Genomic DNA, 25907 nt, shown 5'->3' on the forward strand with positions numbered 1-25907 from the left:
CACGATCACTCACAGGGAGAACGTGCAAATTCATGCACAACCCAGGGTCATCCCTATTAGTTTAGGTCTCCAGTGTTGTGAAACAGGCTCTTTACTAGTACTGCGCCACTGTGCCGCCATCACAGTAGTTGGGATTGCCTGATATCTCATCCAGTCAATTAGGCCCTCCAGAATGACGGAAATTTTGCATCTTGTTCTGACCTCACTGGCACCTGTAAAAGCTTTTAGCTCAAATCCCTCATCTCCCAGAATTGCTTTCAGATGAAATATAACCACGGCAACATGCTCAATTCACATCCGAGCTTCAAACCCTAAACCAGGGTCAAGCTTGAACCCAGGTCTCCAGTGTTGTGAACCCTCAGCTTTACTAGCTGTACACTGTGCCGAAAGCAGTAGGGCTGGCCTGATCTGTCCATACCCACTCAATATGGGCTATTAGCCCACGGAAATTTAGCAGGCTTGTTTCAAATGGTCACCAGGTACCTGTAAAATAGCTTTTTGCTCACACCACCAGATCAGGCACAAAGTTGCTTTCAGTTTGAATACTTTCACCACGGCATCATGCTCAATTCTCTCCGAGCTTCAAACCCATAAGGTACTAACATCTGAAGGACTAGACCTTCTGCAAAAGGACGAGTAATTTCCGCCCTTCCCACTGCTCAGAAAACTCCATCAATTTGAACTTCAAATTTGTGTTTGCCTTCCCTTTGCTTCTTTTCATTCTGAAACGTATGCAGGCACCAGCCTCGGCTTGCATTAAACTAACAGCCCAATATTTTTTACAGCTTTTGCTCCAAGTCCAGTAACAATGTTCCTGCTCTGCGGGAAACTTTTCAAATCCACATCTGTCTTCTCTCCCCTTCAAACACACAAATGCTACTGTTTTAAGTATATTATTACTTTGGTTAAATTATCAGACTGGGTGAACCTAGACCCCAGGGTTCAATTCCCACTGCTGCAGCTGAGGAATTTAAATTCAATTCATAATCTGGAAGTTATATGGAAATCTAACTGTTACGATGACCACAATGCTCTGGACTATTGTAAAAATGGGGGCGGAAATCTGCTTCCCATTCCCAGTCTGGCTATATGTGATCCTGACCTAATGATGTAGTTGAGTCTGTAAGCCACACAAATGTCAAGGGCAATTAAGCAACAAAAATTCCCTTTCTTAAAAGGGAAACCATGTTCAGCCAATTGAATGATGTTCTTTAAAGTTACACAAGCTCATAAGTTCTAGGAGCAGAATTAGGCCATTCAGCCCATCAAGTCTACTGTGCCATTCAATCATGGCCGATTTATCTTTCCCTCTCAACCCCATTCTCCTGCCTTCTTCCAATAACCCAACACTCGTACTAATCAAGAATCTATCAATCTCTGCCACGTAAATATTGATTGACTTATTAATATAATGTAGATAAGAGAACCTGTGGACTTGCTATAAAAAGATTCCCAGAAGATGTTTGATAAGGTGCCACCTCAAAGATTGCCATGGAAAATAAAAGCTGACTGTGTAGGTTTGGAAAGAAGATTGGCTGATTAACCAGAAACATAAATGGATCTTTTCCTGGTTGGAAAAATGTAAGGAGTGGTGTGCCACAGGAATCAGCTGGGACTACAGCTCTCCCCAATTTATATAACCAATGTAAAACAAATGAATAAAAAATGCTATGCCGATAAATTCCTTTCAAAATTCTTCCGCCACAACATACTTCTCTTACCCACTTATTCAGTGCCTGAACATTTCTAGCGTAACATAAAAGTGTTACTTAAGCAAAAGTTAAATTAGTGATATTTAAAATTAAGAATTATTTAAAGTACACCTTTCCCTACATTCATAAAGTATGCATTAAGGACCACCACTGAAAATTTCAATGCATGATTGCGGTTATTTCCATCAACAATCCAAGGTGAAAGTATGATTTGCAGAACTCTGGAATATGATGTTTATACAAACAAGTCAGAGTGTACGGAGTGGTCACTCCTTGCTTAATTATATTGCTTTTATTTTAGTTTGTTGTTTTCTCCGGTATATATTACTATGGCTTCCGCTCTCAGAAAACCAGAGATCCTGGTGTTTGACGAAGACCTCGCAGAACGGTGGCGCATATTTGAAGAAGCTTTCTCAATTTACATTGAAGCAGCTCACCCTACTGCTGCCCCCGGTGTTCGAGCATCAATTCTTCTTAATGTAACAGGTACAGAAGCCCGTTTGCAAATGTTTGCAAGCCCACCTAGCAGGCACAGAAGCCTGAAAGCTTCTCAGCGCTTTCTCTTTATGTCTTGAGTTACGTATTAAGATGACGTTACCCATGCTGTAACACCAATAAAGTATTTGGATCTTAATCATTGTGTGACCTAAGTTATTCCAACAGCAGAAGCTTGACAAGGAGTAGGCTTGATGGGCCAAATGGCCTAATTCTATTCCTTATGACATCCTTCAACTGAAACTGTGCAAAGTTTACCCTTCTACAGCGAAAATCTGAATAAATAAAAGTAAAAGGTGGCTACATATGGAGCAAAAGTCTAGATTGGCACCTTACCAAATCCAAAAGATGCATGTCACTGTTGCGGACATCTTTGCCAGGACTGAGAAGGAGGCCAAAGCACCTGAAGGAAGAACAACCGGAAATATTAATAAAGTTATACAGTGCCCTCCATAATGTTTGGGACAAAGACCCGTCATTTATTTATTTGCCTCTGTACTCCATAATTTGAGATACGTAATAGAAAAAAAAAAAAAAAAAAATCACGTGTGGTTAGTGCACATTGACAGATTTTATTAAAGGCTATTTTTATACATTTTAGTTTCACCATGTAGAAATTACTGCTGTGTTTACACAGTCTCCCCATTTCAGGGCACCATAATGTTTGGGACACATGGCTTCACAGGCGTTTGTAATTGCTCAGGTGTGTTTAATTGCCTCCTTAATGCAGCGAGCTCTCAGCACCAATTCTTTCCTCCAGTCTTTCAATCAACTTTGAAAACTTTTATTGCAATTTATGAACATGAGGACCAAAGTTGTGCCAATAAACGTCAAAGAAGCCATTATGAGACTGAGAAACAAGAATAAAATTGTTAGAGACATCAGCCAAACCCTAGGCTAACCAAAATTAACCGTTTGGAACATCATTAAGAAGAAAGAGAGCACTGGTGAGCTTACTAATCGCAAAGAGATTGGCAGGCCAAGGAAGACCTCCACAGCTGATGACAGAAGTATTCTCTTTATAAAAAAGAAAAATCTCCAAACACCTGTCTGACAGATCAGAAACACTCTTCAGGAGTCAGGTGTGGATTTGTCAATGACCACTGTCCGCTGAAGACTTCATGAACAGATGATACAACTTCATTGATGATACAACTGCTGATGGTAGTAGCATTATGAATTCTGAAGTGTATAGACACATCCTATTTGCTCGAGTTCCAAAAAAATGCCTCAAAACTCATTGGCTGGCAGTTCCTTCTACAAGCAAGACAATGATCCCAAACATACTGCTCAGTACTCAGTAAAGTTTTTTCCAACTCCTCAAACATATAACACAGACTTTGCTAACAATTTGAAAATGTTAAAATGGAGATCATAAACCATCTGTGCAAGTATCTAAAATAATAACATGAGCCGAACACAGGCACATGGAACTGGCTTAGATGGGCATTTTGGTCAGCATGGGTGAATTGGGCTGAAGGGCCTGTTTCCCTGCTATGTTACTCTACAACTTTAAATGTTACCAAAAGATGAAATTGACAAGTACATCATAAATATAGGATTTGTATTAGTGTTACTAGTGGGAAGATCAGAAGTTTTAGGGAAACGATTATTACAAAATGAATGACATTTCTACAAAATGACGCTAAGTCACTCAGGAAATAAATTAACAGCTTCATCACACAGCACTGAGAAAACACTAAGAAAGTAGATTTAGAGGAGAGTACAGCTTGTGGGAGACTTGTAACAGTTAGTTGGTTACGCTACAGATTTATCTGACAAAATCATGAAAACCTTTCAAATTATCATTTGGGTGTATTGCAGTTTAATGACATCTGAAACTCAGAAGCCAAAACACAACCAATTTTCCCATTGTACTATACTGGGCCTTAGATCTTTAGTCCAACAATATCAAACATTAATTGAAAGTAAAAATCATTAAAGATGAACGTTGGCAAATAAAGATTGTTGATTATACAAAAAGAAAGCCACAACAAGGAAATACTAAGCAATAATTTCAAACACATTCACTCTGAACATGCAATAAAATTCCCACCATGCAAACACTATAAAACATCCTGATTGTTAGCAAACTTCCTCCCCGATATAAATAGCATTCTTTTAGATATAAATAATCTAATTGGGTATGGATGGGGGGAGGGAAGGTGGGGAAATGAAAGACAATCAGTTGAATCATAGCATTACACAGAATTCAGCAACAAGTGCTTAAGAAGGAACTGCAGATGCTGGAAAATCGAAGGTAAATAAAAGTGCTGGAGAAACTCAGCGGGCACGGCAGCATCTATGGAGTGAAGGAAATAGGCAACGTTTCGGGCCGAAACCCTTGGCTGCTGCACCCGCTGATTTTCTCCAGCACTTTTGTCTACATTCAGCAACAAGTCACTGCCATTATTGGGCAGTCCAAATTTTGTAATTAACAGTTTTAGATAATATATGGAAAATTAGACTGAAACTGTTTTATTTTATTTTAATTAATTCCATTGTAATTAACTTAATTGTAACACTGATTTAATTTTAAGACTAGGCTAAATTAGGATCTTGCCCGAAAGGAGTTTGGCAAATCTGAACAAGTCCATTGTGGATCTTCACTCTCAAAACACATCAATTTGGCACAAATTAGTTTCTCTCCTTGAGTAGGGGATCCTACTGTAAAAATGCTGCTGCTGAGCAGAAGATCCCAATTCTGAAACATTACCGGTACTGAATCTCACAATGAATCACACAGATTTATTCCAACAACATGAACATAGAAACAGTGCATCAGAGGAACTGGCCCTTCAGCCCACAATGTCCACATGATGCCAAATTAAACTCATCTCTGCCTGCACGTGGTCCACACCCCTTCATTCCCTGCATATCTATATGCCTGACTAAAAACCTCTTAAACGCCGCTATCTCATCTGCCACTAAAAACCCTGACAGCACTTTCCAGGCACCCACCACCCTCTGCGTGTAAAAATAACGCCCCACACATCTCCTTTAACTTTTCCCTCTCATTTGAAAAACCGTGAGCTCTAATCTTTGAGCATGGGGAATAAGTTTCCATTGTCTAACATTTGCATGCCTTTCAATTTTATACACTTCTATCATGAACGGGAAACATTTCATCTGTCATAGATATATGACAGTTTGGTTGATTAAGCATTCAAGTCTTCACCAGTTTAGAAGCATAGCTCCATGCTAAAACCAGACTAGCCAAAAGCATATTTGGAATCACCAACTTAAATTAACCAAATATAATTTGTTGATTTAGTACCTTTCAATGATAAGCTCCTTGTTGGACGCTTGCTGGACGCATATTACAATCTTCTTATCCACTCCCTGTCGGAGTTTGAAGCATTGTTTATCTTTCTCTTTGGGGACTGCACTGTCAAGGAAAAACCAGAAAACATTTTGGTAACACATGCATGTAAAGTTATTACTTCATATTTCCTGATGAGATGGGAGGCCATCCAGCCTGCTGAGACTGTGGCAGCTCCCAGAGTATTCCCTTCTATCCCATTCTTTCAGTATTTTACTTGGGGCAATTTATCTGCCTTAATGTTTGTTAAACTTTACGATAGCACCCGCCTGATCTACCTCCTGCTGCAACTCGTTCCATACACCCACCACCCTTTGTGTGAAAAAATGATCCCTCAGGTTTTTATTCAATCCCCCCCCCCCCCCCCCCCCCCCCCCTCACCTTAAACCTATGTCCATCCACTGGTTCTCAATTCCCCTACACTGGGCAAAATATCTGTATGTTTACCTACACTTCTATAAGATCACCCCTCATCCTTCTGTGCTTCAAGGAATAGAGTTCTAGCCTGCTGGCAACATCCTCATAAATCTTCTCTGTACCTCTTGCCGCTTGACAACATCGTTACTATAACGTAGTGCCAATAACAGTGTTCATCTCTGCTTCAGAAAGAAATCAGATTTGGAAAGTTTCCCCAAAGGTAATTATCTTTATCTTTAAGTACCAGGCAACATTTGTCAGGTACAGGTCAAGATTTATCCTCTCTGGTACTGGAAGATAAAGCAGCTCTGACATTTTCGAAAGGCATATCCATTGAACATTCAATTATTTGACAAGGATGCTAAATGATTCTTATAACTTTGCCATTAACACACTGATTAATTTTAGCTCATTGGCATTTGCAACATTGTAAATTAGATATTTGAGCATCCAAGGCATGGCAGAGATGGGGGCAGAGCAAGGTTAGAGGAAGATGACTAACAGATGCATCATAATAAAACAAATTAGGATTTCTTCATTCACTTAATTGGAAGGTCACAGTGAACGCAGTTTATAGCAACAAAAGTGGAATATTTTAGACGAGATACAGCACGGAAACAGGCCCTTCGGCCCATTGAGTCCGCGTCAACCAGCATTCACCGCATTCACTAGCACTATCCTACACACTAGGGGCAATTTACCATTTAACCAAAGCCAATTAAATAAAAAAACCTGTACGTGTTTGGAGTGTGGGAAGAAACCAGAGCACACGGAGAAAATACAAACTCCGCACAGACAGCACCTGTAGTCAGGATGGAACCCGGGTCTCTGGCACTATAAGGCAGCAACTCTATCACTGCGCCACGGTGCCAAAATGACAAAATGTTTTTGTTTTAAAATAGTACTAAGGTTATAATTTTATTTACACAGTGTCCTGTAGAGAAACATCCCTGGGCACCTAATGGAAATGATATCAAACAAATGTTGACTACCCAACAAGATATCAGGGTAGATAATCAAAAGTGCACAACTGGATTATCTCAAAGTCAAAAAGAGAGGCTCAGAAAGGGAATCTAAACTGATGTGCTTCACAGTTGAATAGGGAGCAATAAAAGCAGTAAAAATACAGTATAACGCAATATGTGATTACCAGGCAGTAGGCTGGGCAGCTGCAATTATAGGCCTGGACAGGCAATCCCAGGTTAGACATTTATGTTCTGCCATAAATTGTTGGCAAGCATTGGTCTTTCCCCTCTCCACTGAGGGAGACCTGACTGAAGTCCAATATATTATTGTTTTCCAGTGTCACCGGATGCCCAAAGACACATTTTAGAAACACCGTATTCGAAAGGGGCTCAAAAACTTCATTCGGGAGAATTGGAGATGGACAATAAACACTAGCAATGACAGTGATGCCCATCAGTAAGGTTGAAAGAAAATATTAATGCCCTGCATAACACAGGTCAAATGAAGCACATACAGATACACACTCGTGTATCTACAAGCCAAGTACAAGTTTGCCTGGCCATGGTTAGAACTTTAAGCCCTTTTTCTGCGTGATAAAGTGCAGCTTGCTGTTCACCACTACTGCAAGACACCTCTTTCCCTCCCCCCCCCCACCCCCCCTCTCCGACCCCTCCCCTAGAAGTGGGATGGATAAAGCACAAAAAGGAAAACTGGTTTCAATTCAAATACAAACATTCAACAGGTTTGGCAGCATTTATGGACAGTGAAAGATCAGAGTAAAAGATTATGGAGTCAAAGATCAGGGTGAAAGATTTTGGCCGTGAAACATCAACATTAACTTTCTCCCTCACACACTTGCTGACCGACTCCTGACATTACAGGCAATTTGAGTTTTTCAGATGCATGGAACCGAGATGCTAGTCGACAAAGACACACAGCACTGGACGAACTCAGCGGATCATGCGGCATCTCTGAATATGGATACGTGCCAGTTCGGGTCGGTACCGTTCTTCAGGCCAAAGAAAGGTCACGATCCAAAATGTCACCTGTCCATGTTCTCTAAAGACGCTGACCCGCTGAGTTACCCCTAGCACTGTTCACAAATGCCGAGTTTCACTAAAAGGGCTATAAGCAAAAGTACAAAAGCTTCAAGTACCTGTAATATCCTTTACCATCATCTTCTTTTATCTCCAAAGACACAGTAAATGTGAAGATATCACTGTCGGGGGTTAGTGTTGGTGGATTTGCTAAGAGAGGTGTAAGCTTTGCAGACCGGCGAAAGGCCGTGGCAAAGCTGTACAGTATACGGCTTACCTAAATGTGGATTATAGAGAAATAAATTAGTCACAGCACAAGTTTAGGATACAATTTTCAACCAAAAAGTATTAGCTTAATTGAATTGAATTTCAAACTTTCCAGTAACATTTTTGCACTTTTAATGCACCAGTGAATAAATTATCAATGGCTTTCTAGTCATTCTAGATTGAATAATATGTCAACCACTATTTCCCATTAGATCAGAAGCATCAACTGCGTGAAAGATTCAAGAACAGAGCAAATATGTATATCTTGCATTAGAACAGTTGGAACTAGATTAAAGATTGTTTTCAAAAGACACTCGATATTTCTTGAAAAGTCAAGTGTTCCCAGCCATTAGAAAAATTGGCAGACCACAAGTAGCAGTTGGCATTAGGTCAGTCCAAATTCTGCACTGGCATTACTTCCTGAGGCCGAGCCAGTCAAGGATGCAAAAGTAGATGATTATGGGAAGAAACCTAATAAACTGGGCTTCTTTTGCTCAGGGGTGAAAAAGTTATTAAAATTATAAGAGGCACAGCTAGGAACTTTTTCCCATGGTATAGGTATCAATAACATGAAGGCATAGATTTAAGGTGAGAGGAAGGAGTTTTAAATGGGATGTGAGAGACAAGTGTTCTTTAAACACAGAACATTTGCTATTTGGAATGCAAAGGAGATGGTGGAATCAGATAAATCACTATATTTAAGAGAGAGTTAAGACAGGCTCATGGGGTTGTGCAAGGTGGTTCAAGGGCCTGATGGTTGATGAGAAGAAGCTGTTCTTCAATTTGGAGGTAATGCTTCTCAGCCTCGTGTACGTGCAACTTACATTTGTTTGCAAGCCATGTGAACATTTATTATCGTCAACACATTTGTAATCAAGATACAGGACTCACTGCTTCTTGTATTTCACATCGAAAGACATGAATCCTGAAAATTTCTGCATTGTAGTGACTTTCCGTGAAGGCAAAGCAATCACTCTCTGCAGTACCGTCATGCCCTCTGACGCAAAACAATATCTTGTAGATTGGATAGTTTGCTATTTCACTGTTTATTTGGGGATCAAGCAGTCTGTGGGGGGGAAAAAACCCAGAAAAGATTGTTATTGCAACTTTAATCAATAAATGTGCAAAAACTAACGTCCTATAAATTCTCAGGCTTTTGTGATAGAGAATTCTGTCATGTTTACTCAGGGCACACACTGTGGGAAGGGCAAGATAATCTCCACTTACACTACTCATTTGCTTGATGTGGGCAATCACACACATCCACACAAGCCATTTGCTTTCCAATATCCCCTTCAGTCTCTCTTATATCCCAATAGGTATATTAGGGAGTAGAAATTAATACACTATGCACCCTACCGCTGCTCTTTGCAGGTTTCCATTTCATTAAGAAAAAAAGTCAAAACATTAACCACTTTGCCACAATTTAATGGAAGGGTATTGTACAAAAAGCTATGTCCTTATGAAAAATGCGGTTCCCTTTTGAAGAATGTAGACACAAAATACTGCAGATGTTGGAATCTGGAGCACAATCAAACCGCTGGAGGAACTCAGCAGATCAGGCAGCGTCTGCGGCTGGAGTTGGGCAGATAATGCTTGTGTCAGAAGTTTTATTCAGACTGAACACCTGCAACATTGTCTATCCATTCCATCCAAGGTAGAATGTATGCCTGTGAGGTAGAATTGTTAGAATTAGTGGCACTGGCTGTCTCAATCTTTCCACAGTAGGATTTAACACAACTGCTCACCTGACCTGCCAATTTCCGCCAGCAGATGATTTTTTTCAATCCCTATTGAAGAAACTTTAATGTAGAATATTATTAAAGTCTAATGCAGACCCGTCATTTAGTTTCTACATTCAAAAAGCTGATGGCAAGAATTGCCTGATTTCCCCAGTTAATATCAATAGTATTTAACATAGTTTTCTTGGGTTGGATACTTTCAACTCATCAAATTGTTTTTCTTATTATCAGATATCTGAGCAGCGCAGGTGCCCACAGGTCAGAAAGTAGTTTATTGCAATGAAGGATTCGAAAACAGGGGAATAGCTCAGTACAATGATATTGGATCAGAAGAGTTTGGGATGAGGGAACCAAGAATGGTGGGCGTAAAAAGAATGTTTATTGCAGTTGATCAAGCTTAGGGATGTGGAAACTAAAAGGTTAAACTGCCACGATCACTGAAGATAGGGGGCAGTTTTATCTATGGCCTGTTCAAAGGTCAGTTGCTACCAGTTGTTGAGAGTGCGTGGCCTGGCAAACGGACAAGCTGACCATGAAGCTGTGTAGATATCGTGTAAACTAGTCAAAATTTGGCACAATTCTTCTCCAAGGCTCAAAAAAAAAAAAAAAAAAAAAACGCTGGAGGAACTCAGTAGGTCAGGTAGCATCTGTAGAGGGAATGAAAAGGGGACCCCACCAAAATGTGTTCTTCCCGTTCCAGCAGAGTTCCTCCAGCACTTTATTTTTCGGCTCAAATTCCATCATCTGCAAGCTCTTGTGTTTCCAAGATTTCTTCAACAGGGGTCACTTCAAGATGCACAAAATTGGTTACCTTTCAACGAAGTCCAAATCAAGGAAATCTGAAAACTGATACATTCCCTCTCTGTGATTGTTTCAGTCAGTGGATCCACATCACTACAATCCTCACCTTACAATCCCTTCCGAAACATTCGGCACTGAGATAGTCACGTCTAAAGGGACCTGGCATTGGCTTCGCAGGATGGACATCATCCGCAGGGCTTCAACCTCACTCCGAGGAGCGTTCACTGAGGCGCATCCCATGTACGTAAGCTTGCTGAACAAAATGCTGTCTTCTTCTGGAATCGGCGTAGAGGGACTGGAGTCTGACGAGTCAGCTGAAAAGTCCAAATGAAAATAAACAATGTCATCTTGCTGAAGCTGATATTGGAGGAAGCTCCCACTTCCCATTCTTGAATGTATCTGTTTTTATTAGTCATTTTCAGCTGAATTAGAATCATTTTCAAAGTATATGATACTTTATACTTTATTGTCACATGCACCTAGGTTCAGTGAAATGCTTTGTTTTGCATATAACCCAGAAAAAGTCATGTAGCAGACCACATGTAGGCAGAACACGTGTCTCCACGTTTTGATGCAGACAAAGTTACAAATTATATTTTGTGAAAAATGTTTAATTAACTACGAATTAGTCTATTCTTCTGAACATTCCTTCCACCTTTACACATTGAGGCTTCTTGGAAATTTATTGCTGGGAATAAGTATTTGAAAAATATGAAAACAGTGAAATGTTTAGACAAGGATTTTCACAGTACAAAGCATTTACATCCTTAAAAAAAAAAAGTTGGAGAAAGTTCCAAATATTTTTTACTCTAACTAAATTAAATAATTTGCTGATATTTTGCTATGAAGACCCGGTAATTCAGATCACTCTTGTTCCTTTAGCAAGCTCCTCATTCAAGGCAGCTTCAGAAGAAGGGAGCATTTATTTAGTTCCAGGTGTTGGTTTGGCAATTGGGAAGGTTCATTGCAGGTTCAAGCAAAATAACTTTTATTGCTTTCTTCAATCATATGTTTCCTCTTTCTTTCCACTTTCCAAATAGGAGTGTTTCACAAGCGGTGCAGGGCTTTCAGATGTGAGGTTTCTCACGAATACTGACACCACCCTGATCCTACCACTCCCTGTTGTCAGATGCTTGTGTGACATTCAGTCTTGACTAAGCCACTATTCACCTTCAGTAAAATGACCGTGGGTAAGTAAGCCCTCCTAATGATTCCAACCCTGCAAAATTGAGACTTAAAGTGAACCAAACCGTCTGGAATCCCCCCACTCTGTGATTTTCAAACACATACTATGTACAGAGTGGCCGTTTACTCCCCTTCAATGTCATCTGTGCAACTGTCTCAGCTCATCTGCTGCCGAAGTCCTCGTCGATTCCTTTGTCACCTGGATACAACCTTTCAATGCTTTCCTGGCAGGATACCTCTATGGACCAAACCCTGCCCTGGGTTATTCATCCATTCTCATTCTGTGCCACTGCCCAACATTGAACTCTTGGTCTGAAAAGTCAAGTTGGAAATTCTCATTGCCACTTTCAAATCCCTTCCCTAGATCCTACCTCTATAATTGTATATATCTCTATAATCTACTCCTAAACCACATAAGAGCATAAGATGTAGGCGCAGAATTGGGCATTAAACCCCTCGAGTCTGCTCCACCGGCCGATCTATTGTTCCCTCTCAATCCCATTCTCCTACCTTCTCCCTGTAACCTTTGATGCCCTGACTAATCAAGAACCAATCAATCTCCACTTTAAAAATACCCAAAGACTTGGCTTCCACTGCTGTCTTTAGCTAAATAAATTCCTCCTCATCTCCATTCTCAAGGCAAATCCTTTTATTCTGAGCTGTGCACTCTGGTCCTAGACTCTTCCACTACTAAAAACATCCTCTCCACATCAACTCTTTCGCGGCCTTTCATCATTCAATGAGATCCCCCTTTTAAACTCCAGCAAGTACAACCCAGAGTCATTAAGCACTCGTCTTAAGTTAACCCAATCATCCCCAGGATCATTCTCGTAGACCACCTCTGTACTCTTTCCTAGGCTTCAAATATGGGGCACAAAACTGCTCACAATATTCCAAATGTGATCTGACCAGTGCCTTATAAATCCTCAGCTTTAGCATTCTTCCAGTTTTATTCTCTTGCACATCCTGAGATCCCTTCAATGCAGCATTGGCCATCAAATGTTCTACAAATGTCTAAATACACCATGCTGAAGATTTACATCATAAACCAAGCTTAGGGTCATCATCCATACTCCATTCAGCTTAACAACATTTTATCCGATTACACTTTCATGAGATTCACCACCCATAAAAGATGCCACACAGATAGGTTGCAGTCAAAACCAATCTATGTACTTTCAATTCCTGTAATGGTTCCTGTATTGCTTTCTAAAAATTAAAACATTAGACTCTCTTAGCCCAAGTCTACCATCTCATAGGAAATGTTATGGGTGGAAACAGGAAATAAATGTTTTAAATTAATCTTGCGACATAGTTTCAGGTCAGCTTTACATCAATCTTTTTTCATTATTGGCAATTATACATGGACTGCAAAGTAAATTTCTTAGTTTGAATCAGTATGCACCATTTATTCCATGTAAACACAAATTATTAAGAAGTCCTATTATATGGAAAGAAATACAAAAGATATCCTGCCTATTATCTCTTGGAGATGGAACTGTGCTTCATAAACAGTAAAAGGTGTTTGCATTGAACTTACAAGGATTCAGCCAGCAGAGTGCAGTAAAGTAATACACTAAAACAATGCAACACGACCAGGGATATGATAAAGTTATCTTTTTCTGCCATTACATTCCTGCACTTTCCCTCCATCAGCACAGAAGGAGGAAATATTATGTTCCAATAAAATGCTGATTAGGCAAAGTTTAAGCCTAAAGAAAATGCTGACTTGGTGCCAGTTACTGCAGAGAGCAGAGCAATTAAATATGATTGGTTAATTGCTATTGGGAACTGCAGCTAAACTCAACATTCTTTCATCCCATTGATGGCCTTAAGCACGAGGGACAAAAGGTTGGGACACGTTGGGGAATCCTCAGCTCTGAAGAGGTAAATGGATCAATGTTCCTTGAAGCATGCTCTTCCAATTTCTGAAAAGCCAGCGCAGAATTGGAAACAGGCTAGTGCTGTTTAATGCCTAATAAAGTGTTGGAATAATAGTGCAATCAAATGAAGGAATAAGCAAATCTGGACATAAATTTAATCATGGAGAAAATAACAGGCTCTGAAAACCAATGTGTAGATGGTAGCGTGGCATAAGCAAAATCTGCAGAACAAGAATTTAGGAATGAAAGCACCGGACATAATAGTCCTTCAGAGTAATCTACGTATTAGCCAAGTTTAATGTCTTTAATGTTTAATCTTTAATGTCCTCTTGCAAAGACACTATTCTCCACTCTCAATTCCTCCATTTCCTCCGCATCTGCTCCCAAGACAAGGTTTTCCATACAGGTATGTCCTCATTCTTTAGTAAATATGGTTCCCCCTCATCTATCGTAGATGGCTCCCTCACACGTATCCGTAGGTCTGCTCTCGCTCCATCTCCCCCCAGACGCAACAGGAAGAGTTTGCCTAATCCTCACTGTTCAGCCCACCAGCTTCCGCATCCACCACATCATCCTCCAACATTTCTGTCACCTCCAACGTGATCCTGCCACTAATCACATCTTCCCATCTACACCCCTTTCCGGCTTCCGCAGAGACTGCTCCCTCTGCAACTCCTTGGTTCATTCGTCCCTTCCCACCCAAACCCCTCCCTCAACTGGCACTTTCCCCTACAACCGCAATACCTGCCATTGTACCTCCTCTCTCAACTCTATTCAGTTCTTATGGTGAGAGAGAGGTTCACATGCAGCTCCTCTAACATCATCTCTTCAGCCGGCATTCCCGATGTGGGCTCCCGTATATCAGTGAGACCAAGCGCAAACTCTGCGACAGTTTTGCTGAACACTTATGCTCGGTCTCCCAAGTCCTACTGACTTTTCTGTCCTTGACCTCCTCCATTGCCAGTGAGGCCACACGCAAAGTGGAGTAACAGCAACTCATATTTTGCATGGTTATCTTACAAAACAATGGTATAAATGTTGAATTCTCTCATTTTAGGTAACTTACACAAACATTCCCCTCTCCCCATTTTCCTCCATTAAAAGAACAGTGGATTTTGACATAGTGCTGCTGCCTCACAGCTCCAGGGACCTGGGTTCACTCCTGGTCTTTGGTTCTATCTGCAAGTAGTTTGCTTGTCCTCTCTTTGAATGTGTGGGTTCTTCTGGGTGCTCCGATTTCTTCCCATATCCTAAAGGTGCGCTGGTGTGTATATTACCTTTAATGTTGGTGACTGGTGGGGGAAAATGTCAGGGGATTGCTTCATGGACAAGGGAGAGTGAACAGTTTTCAGGGAAATAAGTAGGGGAATGAGAATAATGTGATAGTCTGAAAACTGGCCTGGTTTTAATAGGCCAAATGGTTTCCTACTAATATTGAAAGAACCATGAAAATGCAGTAGTTGACGACTAAATGATAAATGATTTCAGTGTGCCGTTTTGGAACATACGACAATAAAACATTTTTGACTCTTGGCAATAGCCTCAGAAGCAAAGTGGGTAATGTCATTATTTACTTATTCACTCAGAGGACAGCACTTTTTGCCCATACCCATTTGTCCTTGAAGGTGGTGGCAAACCAACATATTAAACTGCAGTTGGCCTTCTGGTGGCAAATGAGTGGCATTTCAGTCACATAAAGACCAAGGATAGCAGATTCCTCTCGCTCCCTCACCCCCCTCCCCCCTCCTTGTTTTTACAACAATCTGGTTTTATACTTTTAATCTGAATGTTGTTAACCTGAACAGTGGGGAATTTGGCATGATTTAACCACTTCTCCAAAGTACCCATGGGAGAACAATGGACAAATACTGGTTTTACAATAAAAAATATTCAGCAATGTATTTAAACAACAATAGGTGTGAAGAGAGAATTAATGTTGAGGAAGTTTGTTACATTGTATTAACTCATTTTTCCCCAACCCCGTTCATTCAATCTTCTCCCCTCTCCCGTCAGGCAGAAGATACAGAAGCTTGAAAGCACACACCATCAGTCAGAAGATACACAAAAATGCTGGAGAAACTCAGCGGGTGCAGCAGCATCTATGGAGCGAAGGAAATAGGCAACGTTTCTTTAACCCGCTGAGTTTCTCCAGCATTTTGTTGTGTACCTTCGATTTTCCAGCATCTGCAGTTCCTTCTTAAACACATCAGTCAGAAGAGCTTTCCCCCCCTCTGTTATCGCATTTCTGAACCGTCTGTCCACAACTGTCCATACAGTGCCGATTCTCCAACTTGCCTCACTCCGGTCATTGGGGTTTTTCTCTGGAACTGTTACACTACAATGCTGAGAAACAATACACTGCACTCTGTATCTCTATCTCTCTCTCTCTCTCTCTATCTCCGCTCTACTTTCTGACAATTGAATTCATACATAGTATCATCTGATTTGATTGAATAGCCCGAAAAAAACAAAGCTTTTCACTATACATAATACTCGACGATAAACCTAAACCTAACACAAATTACTTTGATGGTGGAGAATAATAGACCGGAAATGTTTCCAAAAACAAAGGTTTTAATGATTAAAATTTAATAAAAGTTATGTATTTACAGAAAACTGTATCAGGTACCACTCCCCCCACCTCCTCCTCCTTACCCCTACTCCTCTCTTGATCCATACCAATGGTTTTTGCTCCCTTTAGATCAGCAATTGGTTTTAGAATACCACTTACCATCCTGCGGGGGTTTAATTGGCAGGCTCATTTCTGGTTTCTGGGCAACCACCATTAATCCTGAATACACAGGCGATGGAGTTAATGAAATGTCCTCAGTCAGTGACTCCTCGCTTGTTGCAGAGGTTGGCATTGCTTCTGAAGGTTCCCTGGCACCTGTTTGACCTTCCATTGACGAGTCCATCAATACATCTTCCAACTCCTTCTGGAGCTGCTGTTCACTTCCATTTCCAACTATCTATGAGGTAGGCAACACAAGGTAGGCAACATTTATTATCACTTGCACTGCAAATAAATGCAAACATCGTTTTAAATTGTGCACGCACACTAAAGTACATTTACAATTCCTATTTTACTTCTAGGAAACCATTGGAGCGGAAGCTAGTTGTCATTTTCTGGAATTGCTGTTTGCCGTTTAAACCATTTTAACTTCTACAACGTTTCACATTATACTGCAGAAAAACAAGGGTGACTCATATTTTTTAAAAATCGCAAGACAAACGATTGAAAATTAAGCTTTCAATACTTAAAGGATTGTAAAGTAAATAAACAATTAAAATGTCAAAAAAGATAAATGCAGTATCTGAGATCCATACCTACCCATTAATGCCATGAACTCACTTGTATAAAGTCAAACACTTCAACTACCGTGCAATCTACACCCAAAACAAGTTACATTTTTTGATCACTCGCTAGCAGCAACCACCAACTGAAGTAGAACAGGAAGATAGAATGCTATTTCAGCAAGTAGCAGTAGCTGCAGGAAATCGTTGTGATAAAGTAGAATTTCAGAAACTCCAAAAATAAAATGGTCAGATCAGAAGATGGAGGAAAACCCAAGCAATTTCAGAGATGCTGAGTAACTGAGTTAAAACTTTAATTGATCCATAAGCTAAAAAACTCCCAGTCTGGTTAACTTTTCAACACTTGTGGAACTGAGGTTCATCTTTGGTGCTCCTCCCAATGCCCCCCCTCCCAATCTTTCAATAGTTTAAAGTACAAAGCAGAAATACATTCATCCACTCAAAAGTGTAAAAGTAGCATGCAGATCATATGCTCCATGGAAAGGTCCAAAGTTAGCATTTCCTATGGAAATCCCTTTCCAACATTTTCTGTCACAAATTTGCCCAGTAGACACTACCTGGCATTGACCTCACCATCAAAGGGATCTAAAGGAAGCCAGCATTAAAGACCCACATCATCCTGGCTACACTCTCACTTCAAATCAGGAAGGAGGCACAGGAGTCCGAAAACCATGTTCAAAAACAGCTTCCTCCCAGCATCAATCAGGTTCTTGAACACTACACGCTACTCAACCATGAACCACAGACTGAATTTGGTTGCACTGAGGGTTTTTTTCTCTGATATTGGGGTTATTAATATATAAATACACAAAACGTCAATAAAATATCTCTGTGTATTGTGGTTGCAGGCCTGTTATAGAAACATAGAAAATAGGTGGAGTAGGCCATTCGGCTCTTCGAGCCTGCACCGCCATTCAATATGATCATGGCTGATCATCCAACTCAGTATCCTGTACCTGCCTTCTCTCCATACCCCCTGATCCCTTTAGCCACAAGGGCCACATCTAACTCCCTCTTAAATATAGCCAATGAACTGGCCTCAACTACCTTCTGTGGCAGAGAATTCCAGATTCACCACTCTCTGTGTGAAAAATGTTTTCCTCATCTCGGTCCTAAAAGATTTCCCCCTTATCCTTAAACTGTGACCCCTAGTTCTGGACTTCCACAACATCGGGAACAATCTTCCTGCATCTAGCCTGTCCAACCCCTTAAGAATTATGCTGGAAGTAAGAATTTCATTGTTTCATTGTCTATACACAAGACAATTAAACACTCTTGACTTTATAATCAGGTGTTCAGCTTGCCATTTTATTTCTAGTCCGTTCCCTAGCCCTCAGTACTTCTTTGTCTGACTGAAATGAACACATGACCAGAATTTCCTGCTAATCTGAACAAAAAGATTCAGATTCAGATTCAATTTTACTTGTCATTGTCAGTGTACAGTACAGATACAACGAAATGCATTTATCATCTCCCTTTAAAGAGCGACATAGCAAACGATTTGAATAAATAATAATAAGTGTCCGGGGGGGGGTGGTGATTGGCAGTCACCGAGGTACGTTGTTGAGTAGAGTGACAGTCGCCGGAAAGAAGCTGTTCCTCGACCTGCTGGTTCGGCAACGGAGAGACCTGTAGCGCCTCCCGGATGGTAGGAGGGTAAACAGTCCATGGTTGGGGTGAGAGCAGTCCTTGGTGATGTCGAAAAATCACATATTACAATGCATAAGCAGGTCCTTCAGCCTATCCAGCCCATGCCGACGTCACCTATTCCTTCGCTCCATAGGTGCTGCCTCACCCACTGAGTTTCTCCAGCATTTATGTCTACCTTCATGTATAGTATGATCTGTTTTGATTAGACAGCATGCAAAACAAAAGCTTTCCACTGTACCTCGATGTACATGGAATTATTCAACCAAAACCTAAAGAACTGTACGGCACAGAAACAGACCCTTTGGCCCACAATGTCTGTGCTGAACAGGATGCCAAGTTAACTCCACCCGATCCATATCCCTCTGCTCCCTGCATAGCTGTGTGTCTATTTGAAAGTCGCTTAAATGCGATTGTCGTATCAGCTTCGACCACACCAGCTCTGGCAGTGCTTTCCAGGCATCCACTACCTTTAAACTTTCTCCCTCTAACCTTTGACATTTCCAGCCCGGGGAAAAGGCTCTTGTCCACCCTATCTATGCCGCTATAGTTTTATATAATTCTATCAGGTCTAAATGGAGTTAATTTACTTCTTACAAATCGACCAGTTCTGACCTGTCGCGATGATGCTTTGGCTACATTCCAATTCCTATCACAGTCTTCAAATGACCACAGGCATTCTGATGGTGAGAGACAACCTTCCTTGTGCACCAGTCACAATTGAAGTGAATTAAAAGCACACTACTCAATTCCCGATTCATGCCTTTTCAGAGGCAGAGAGTTGTACTCAGCAGAAGTGTCACATGGATGAAGAGAAACAAAGAAAAGTAAACGATGCCAACAGGCAGATGGGCAGACCAGAACTGGATTAAGGAACAGACGATGAAAGGGAGAATGCTGATCATCCAACTCAACACAAGCAATGCCACCTTTACAGTTGTAGGGTCAAAGCCTAGATAATTTACTGTCTAATCATTTTGCCCTAGTACTGCCTAGAGCGATTTCAGGTACAAAAAAAAACAGCCACTGCATTCAATGTTCAAACAGCACAGCATTGGAAATATATACGCGTCATGTGCAGTCAAATCACAGTGGTTCTTCTGGACATTGGCATAGGAGATACTGGAAGTGTCACAGGATATGGGGTTGGGGGGGGGTGATCCAATCTCAACGTCCCATAACCCAGACGCTGGCACAACCTGAGATAATAACCTGTCCTGAACTGAGGTAACTGCCTGGTCAAAAGCAAATAACTTCATAAAGAACAATGCAGAATTGAATAAACTTTTCTTCCCTTTAATTCTCATTTAAAAAAATAATATTAAGCAATAATATCTCTCAGATTTCATGAAATCGTTGAAGGCGCAATCTTGACTAAATTATTTACCCCATGTTTTTACCCCTTAAACTCAATAAGGCACACGACATATAAAGCACAGAGTACAGAGAAATAGAAAGATAGATAGACAAGGTTAAATGAAGTATCATCGAGAAAGCTCCTGAACAATGGAAGCAGGAATAGAGCAATTGGGCTAAATGATATGTTGCAATACTTACAGTGCCCTCCATAATGTTTGGGCCACAGACCCATTGTCTATTTATTTGCCTCTGTACTCCACAATTTGAAATTTGTAAGAGAAAAAAAAAGTGCACATTGTCAGATTTTAATAAAGGTCATTTTTATACATTTGTTTCACCATGTAGAAATTACAGCAGTGTTTATAGTAGTTATACCCCCCCCCACCCCCCCCCCCCCCCCCCCCCCCCCCCCCCCCCCCCCCCCCCCCCCCATTTCAGGGCACCATAATGTTTGGGACACAGCAATGTCATGTAAATAAAACCTGTCATGTTTCGTATTTTGTTGCATATCTTTTGCATGCAATGACTACTTGAAGTCTGCGATTCAAGGACATCACCAGTTGTTGGGTGTCTTCTCTGGTGATGCTCTGCCAGGCCTATATTACAGCCATCTTAAGCTTATGCTTGTTTTGGGAGCTAGTCCCCTTTAGTTTTCTCTTCAGCATATAAAAAGCATGCTCAATTGAGTTCAGATCGGGTGATTGATGACCACTCAAGAATTGACCATTTTTTAGCTTTGAAAAACTCCTTTGTTGCTTAGCAGTATGTTTAGAATCATTGTCTTGCTGTAGAATGAACCGCCGGCCAATGAGTTTTGAGGCTTTTTTTTTTTTTTTAAACTTGAGCAGATACGATGTGTCTATACACTTCAGAATACATTATGCTACTGCCAACAGCAGTTGTATCATCAACAAAGATAAGCGAGCCAGTGCCTTCAGCAGTGAAACCTGCCCAGCCCCTAACACCCCTACCACTGTGTTTCATAGATGAGGTGGTAGGCTTTGGATCTTGGGCAATTAATTCTCTCCTCCATACTTTGCTCTTGCCATCACTCTGATATAAGTTAATCTTCATCTCATCTGTCCACAAGACCTTTTTTTATAACTGTTGTTGCTCTTTTAAGTACTTCTTGGCAAAAACTGTAACCTGGCCATCCTATTTTTGCAGCTAACCAGTGGCTTGCATATTGCAGTGCAGCCTCTGTATTTCTGGTCATGAAGTAGTCTGCGGACAGTGCTCATTGGCAAATCCACACCTGACTCCTGAAGAGTGTTTCTGATCTGTCAGAGAGGTGTTTGGGGATTTTTTCTTTATTATAGAGAGAATTCTTCTGTCATCAACTGTGGAGGTCTTCCTTGGCCTGCCAGTCTCTTTGCAACTAGTAAGCTCACCAGTGCTCTCTTTCTTCTTAATGATGTTCCAAACAGTTGATTTTGGTAAGCCTAAGGTTTGGCTGATGTCTCTTACAGTTTTATTCTTGTTTCTCAGTCTCATAATGGCTTCTTTGACTTTCATTGGCACAACTTTGGTCCTCGTGTTGATAAACAGCAATAAAAGTTTCCAAAGGTGATGGAAAGACTAGGTGCTGAGAACTCTCTTATACCTGCATTAAGGAAGCAATTAAACACACCTGTGAAGCCATGTGCCCCAAACATTATGGTACACTGAAATAGGGGGGGGGGACTATGAATAAACACAGCTGTAATTTCTACATGGTGAAAACAAAATGTATAAAAATATCCTTTAATAAAATTTGACAACGTGCACTTTAACCACATGTGATTTCTTTCTATTACAAATCTCAAATTGTGGAGTACAGAGGCAAATAAATAAATGATGGGTCTTTGTCCCAAATATTATGGAGGGCACTGTACATAAACAGAGCCACATTAAGTTGAAATGACCTCAGTACACTGCATGGGAAACAACACCCATGCACAGGACAAATATGGGTGTGATGAAATCTCAAATACACAATGAACCAGTTTAAAACTGGTTTATTGAAATATCAACAGACACAATGTAACTTCCTGCAGAATACAATATAGCTCCTACACTGATTAATGCTCTTAATTACAACATTATCTTTTACAACATCTGATGTATTCCCCGAGCCAAGAAAAAAAATATTTTAGCATAGCCAGCAAATCACTGCTCTGCTGTAAAACACAAAACCACACCCTGAAATGTGCTTTACTTTAAAAACTAATAATTGCAAAAATATTTCATTGCTCTACTCACTAATATAAAACTTATATTGTTTATCCCCAAAAATTGAATATCTCCAATGGACAATGTTCTTACTCTCTCTCTCTCTCTCTCTCTCCCTCGACAAAAACCATCTGATGTCTACTTGCTGTATGCAATAAAGCTATTCCAAATTAAATCGGGATTACCTTTTTTGCACTACATCCATTTTATTGACTTTACCTGTTCAAGAAGGAACTGCAGATGCTGGAAAATCGAAGGTACACAAAAAAGCTGGAGAAACTCAGCGGGTGCAGCAGAATCTATGGAGCGAATAGCTCCATAGATGCTGCTGCACCCGCTGAGTTTCTCCAGCTTTTTTGTGTACCTATTGACTTTACCTAAGTTACTTCAACAGATCCATCTGTTACTATGTTATTCAGTCAATGCTCCATTGCTCCATGAAGCACTCCTCTTAAATCCCTCTTAAAAGTCAAATAGCAAATTATGGATTTTCTTTTCTCCCTCTTCCAGCTTGACACCATTTTCTACACCTTGCAAGGTCTTACACTCAGATGTTCTTAATAAATACATACCAGCCTCATTACTGATATGTGTTCATGGAAAAGTACTTCCAGATTAGAAAATGTTCATTTTACAACAACATATCAAATAACCAATAGCCATCACCTTCACTGTATATTCTACATTCATGCACTAGTTTTCTCAACATCCTTCTTGTATATATTAAGAACACCCAAAGCACTTGCTGCTGAAAATAAATGGTGCACAACAGTGTGGCTGCCCTACCCACTCATACCTGCCAGGGGAACATGACCCAGCCTGGCCCAAGATGGTCGGCAAAGGGACTTCCAGAAGCCCTTTTGACAGCCAATTAACCTTCAGTTGTACCTGCAATTAAAGACAATATCTGAAAATCATCTGACGATGAAACCTTAAAGATTTTTTTTTAAAAAGAAAGCATTTTACATCAATTTACAGCATTGATGTACAGAGTTGTCTTGGGGTCCATGTCCATAGTTCCCTGAAATTGACAACACAAGTTGATAGAGTGGTAAAGACAAAGCATGCTCTCTTCTTGGGACAGGGCATCGAGTACAATAATCAGATCTGTTGCAGCTTTACAAGACTTTGGCTCAGCTGCATTTGGCATATTGTCTGCAGTTCTGGTCGCCCCATTACAGGAAGGATGTGGAGAGTTTGGTGAGGATGCAGATGATGTTTAGCAGAAAGCTGCCTGGATTGGAGCATATTAGCTATAAGGAGAAGGTGAGCAAAACTGGATTGCGTTCTCTGGGACAAAGGATGAGGAGAGACCTAGTCAAAGTATATAAAATGTTGAGAGGCATAGATAGGTGTGACAGTACTAACCTCCATCGCAATGTGGCAGTCAAGGTCTAGAAGGCATAAAGTTAGGGTGAAAGGCACAAAATATAAAGGAGATGCTCGGACAAGTTATTTTTTAACAAAGTGGTGAGTGTCTGGAACATACTTCAAGTGGAGGTGGAGGCAGACACGATAATGGCATTTAAGAGGGTTTTAGAGAGACACACTGATGTAGAGGAAATGGAGGGATATTAATCATGTGCAGGCACAGGAGATTAGGTTAACTCACCATCATGTTTGGCACAGCCATTGTGGATCGACGGACGTGTCCTTATGCTACACTCATAAGATCATAAGTGATAGGAGCAGAATTAGGCCCTTCGGCACATCAAATCTACTCTGCCATTATCATGGCTGATCTATATGTCCTTCCAAACCCCATTCTCCTGCCTTCTCCCCATAACCTGTCACCTGTACACATCAAGTATCCATCCATCTATTTATATACCCAATTCTATATCATACTTAAACCCATGTAAATTAAATCTAAATCTCAAAACATAGGAATGCAAATAACCAAAAGTTATCACCCTCCAATGCACTCCTCTACAATAAAATGAATGGATCATTGGACTGTTGCCTAGTCTAACTTGGCATTGATGCAGCACGCAGGTTTGCTTAACTGCTGGGAGGCACCAGGAAGTTGGCACTCCACTTCTAAAATCCAAGGGCTGCAGCCAGAACAATAGTGCAAGATCCTCCCAGGAGGTCAGACTTCCACTGGTGCTTTTGTTGGCCTCAAGAGTAATCCTATTTCAATAGAACCAACCAGCCACAGCTTTGTAGCTTATTGCTGGTAGGCAGGCTCTCGGTGGACTGACCGACAGGCCTGTTTCCACGCTGTATCTCTAAAGGGCGACACGGTGGCGCAGTGGTAGAGTTTCCGCCTTACAGCGCCAGACGCCTGGGTTCAATCCTGACTACGGGTGCGGTCTGTATGGAGTTTGCACATTCTCCCCGGGACTCCATTTTCCGGGTGCTCCAGTTTCTTCCCACACTCCAAAGATGTACAGGTTCATAGGTTAATTGGTTTTGGTAATATTGTAAATTGTCCCAAGTGTGTAGGATAGTAGACTGCTGGTCAGCGTGGACTCGGTGGCGCGGAGGGCCTGTTTCCACTGTATCTCTAAACTAATTTTAACTTGTACACCGTTTCATTGCAGTAATGTTTGCGTCAATGCAAGTTTTGAAATATACGTGCAGTTCTTTGGTACGAATGGCTGCAGTCTGTAAATTACATTGTTCAGGACAAACTAGATCTTCTCCACTTTGAATTACCAAACTCCCATCCTGCTATCTAACCACAGGATAGCCGAGTAGTGCTGGCATACAAAGGAATATCTTGGCTGATAGTGCATCAAAGATCATAAAGAGTAGCACTCTATATACTCAACCTACAGATAATATACACTAACTTAGCTGCACAAACTTCAATTTAGAGACCTGTGCTCATCATGATAAAAATGTGTTCCAATATGCCAGAATATTAGGAGTAGGTTGTTATGCCTTTAATGATCCCTGACAAGTCAAGAGTTAAAAATGTTTTATTGTTATATGTCCCAGACAGGACAATAAAATTCTTAGGGACACAAAAATGCTGGAGAAACTCAGCGGGTGCAGCAGCATCTATGGAGCAAAGGAAATAGGCAACGTTTTGGGCCGAAACCCTTCTTCAACCCTTCTTTGCCTACAATGAAATTCTTACTTGCTGCAGCACAACAGAATATGTAAACATTGTATATAACAGGAAAAAATAGAAAGAATTCAATAAATAACATATATAGTGCAAATAACAAATAATAATATGGTATTTTGCAGTTCCGAGCTCATAGCTTATTCGTTGTGTTTAATAGCCTGATGGCTGGGGGGAAGTAGCTATTCCTGAACCTGGACGTTACAGTCTTCAGGCTCCTGTACCTTCTTCCTGATGTGGTGAGGTCGGGGAGGTCAAAGCCGGTGATGGACTGGGCAGTGGTAGCAAACTTTTGTCGTCTTTTTCGTTCCTGGACGTTCAAGTTGTCGAACCAGGCCACGATGCAACCAGTCAGAATGCTCTCTACTGTGCACCTGTAGAAGTTTAGGAGAATCCTCTTCGACATGCCGAATCTCCGAATCTTAACCCAACACATTACTCTTGGGTTAAGATTCTCCAACCTCTTAAATGC

General features: G+C 40.8%; 1 protein-coding gene across 7 annotated transcripts in view; it reads right to left on the reverse strand.

Moving 5' to 3' along the window:
- LOC129711885 (rab GTPase-activating protein 1) overlaps positions 1-25907 on the reverse strand; it is a 154372-nt gene that overhangs the window by 98691 nt on the left and 29774 nt on the right. For all 7 annotated transcript variants that reach the window (XM_055659877.1, XM_055659881.1, XM_055659880.1 and 4 more), the window contains 6 exons: positions 16559-16796; positions 10866-11073; positions 9108-9282; positions 8069-8226; positions 5485-5595; positions 2544-2610 (listed from right to left, as the gene is read on the reverse strand). In XM_055659877.1, coding sequence (XP_055515852.1) covers positions 2544-2610; positions 5485-5595; positions 8069-8226; positions 9108-9282; positions 10866-11073; positions 16559-16796 — 957 coding nt within the window. The remainder of the gene's footprint in view (positions 1-2543; positions 2611-5484; positions 5596-8068; positions 8227-9107; positions 9283-10865; positions 11074-16558; positions 16797-25907) is intronic.

The sequence above is a fragment of the Leucoraja erinacea genome, chromosome 31 (genome assembly GCF_028641065.1).
Source record: "Leucoraja erinacea ecotype New England chromosome 31, Leri_hhj_1, whole genome shotgun sequence".
In the NCBI taxonomy this organism is placed as follows: Eukaryota; Metazoa; Chordata; class Chondrichthyes; order Rajiformes; family Rajidae; genus Leucoraja; species Leucoraja erinaceus.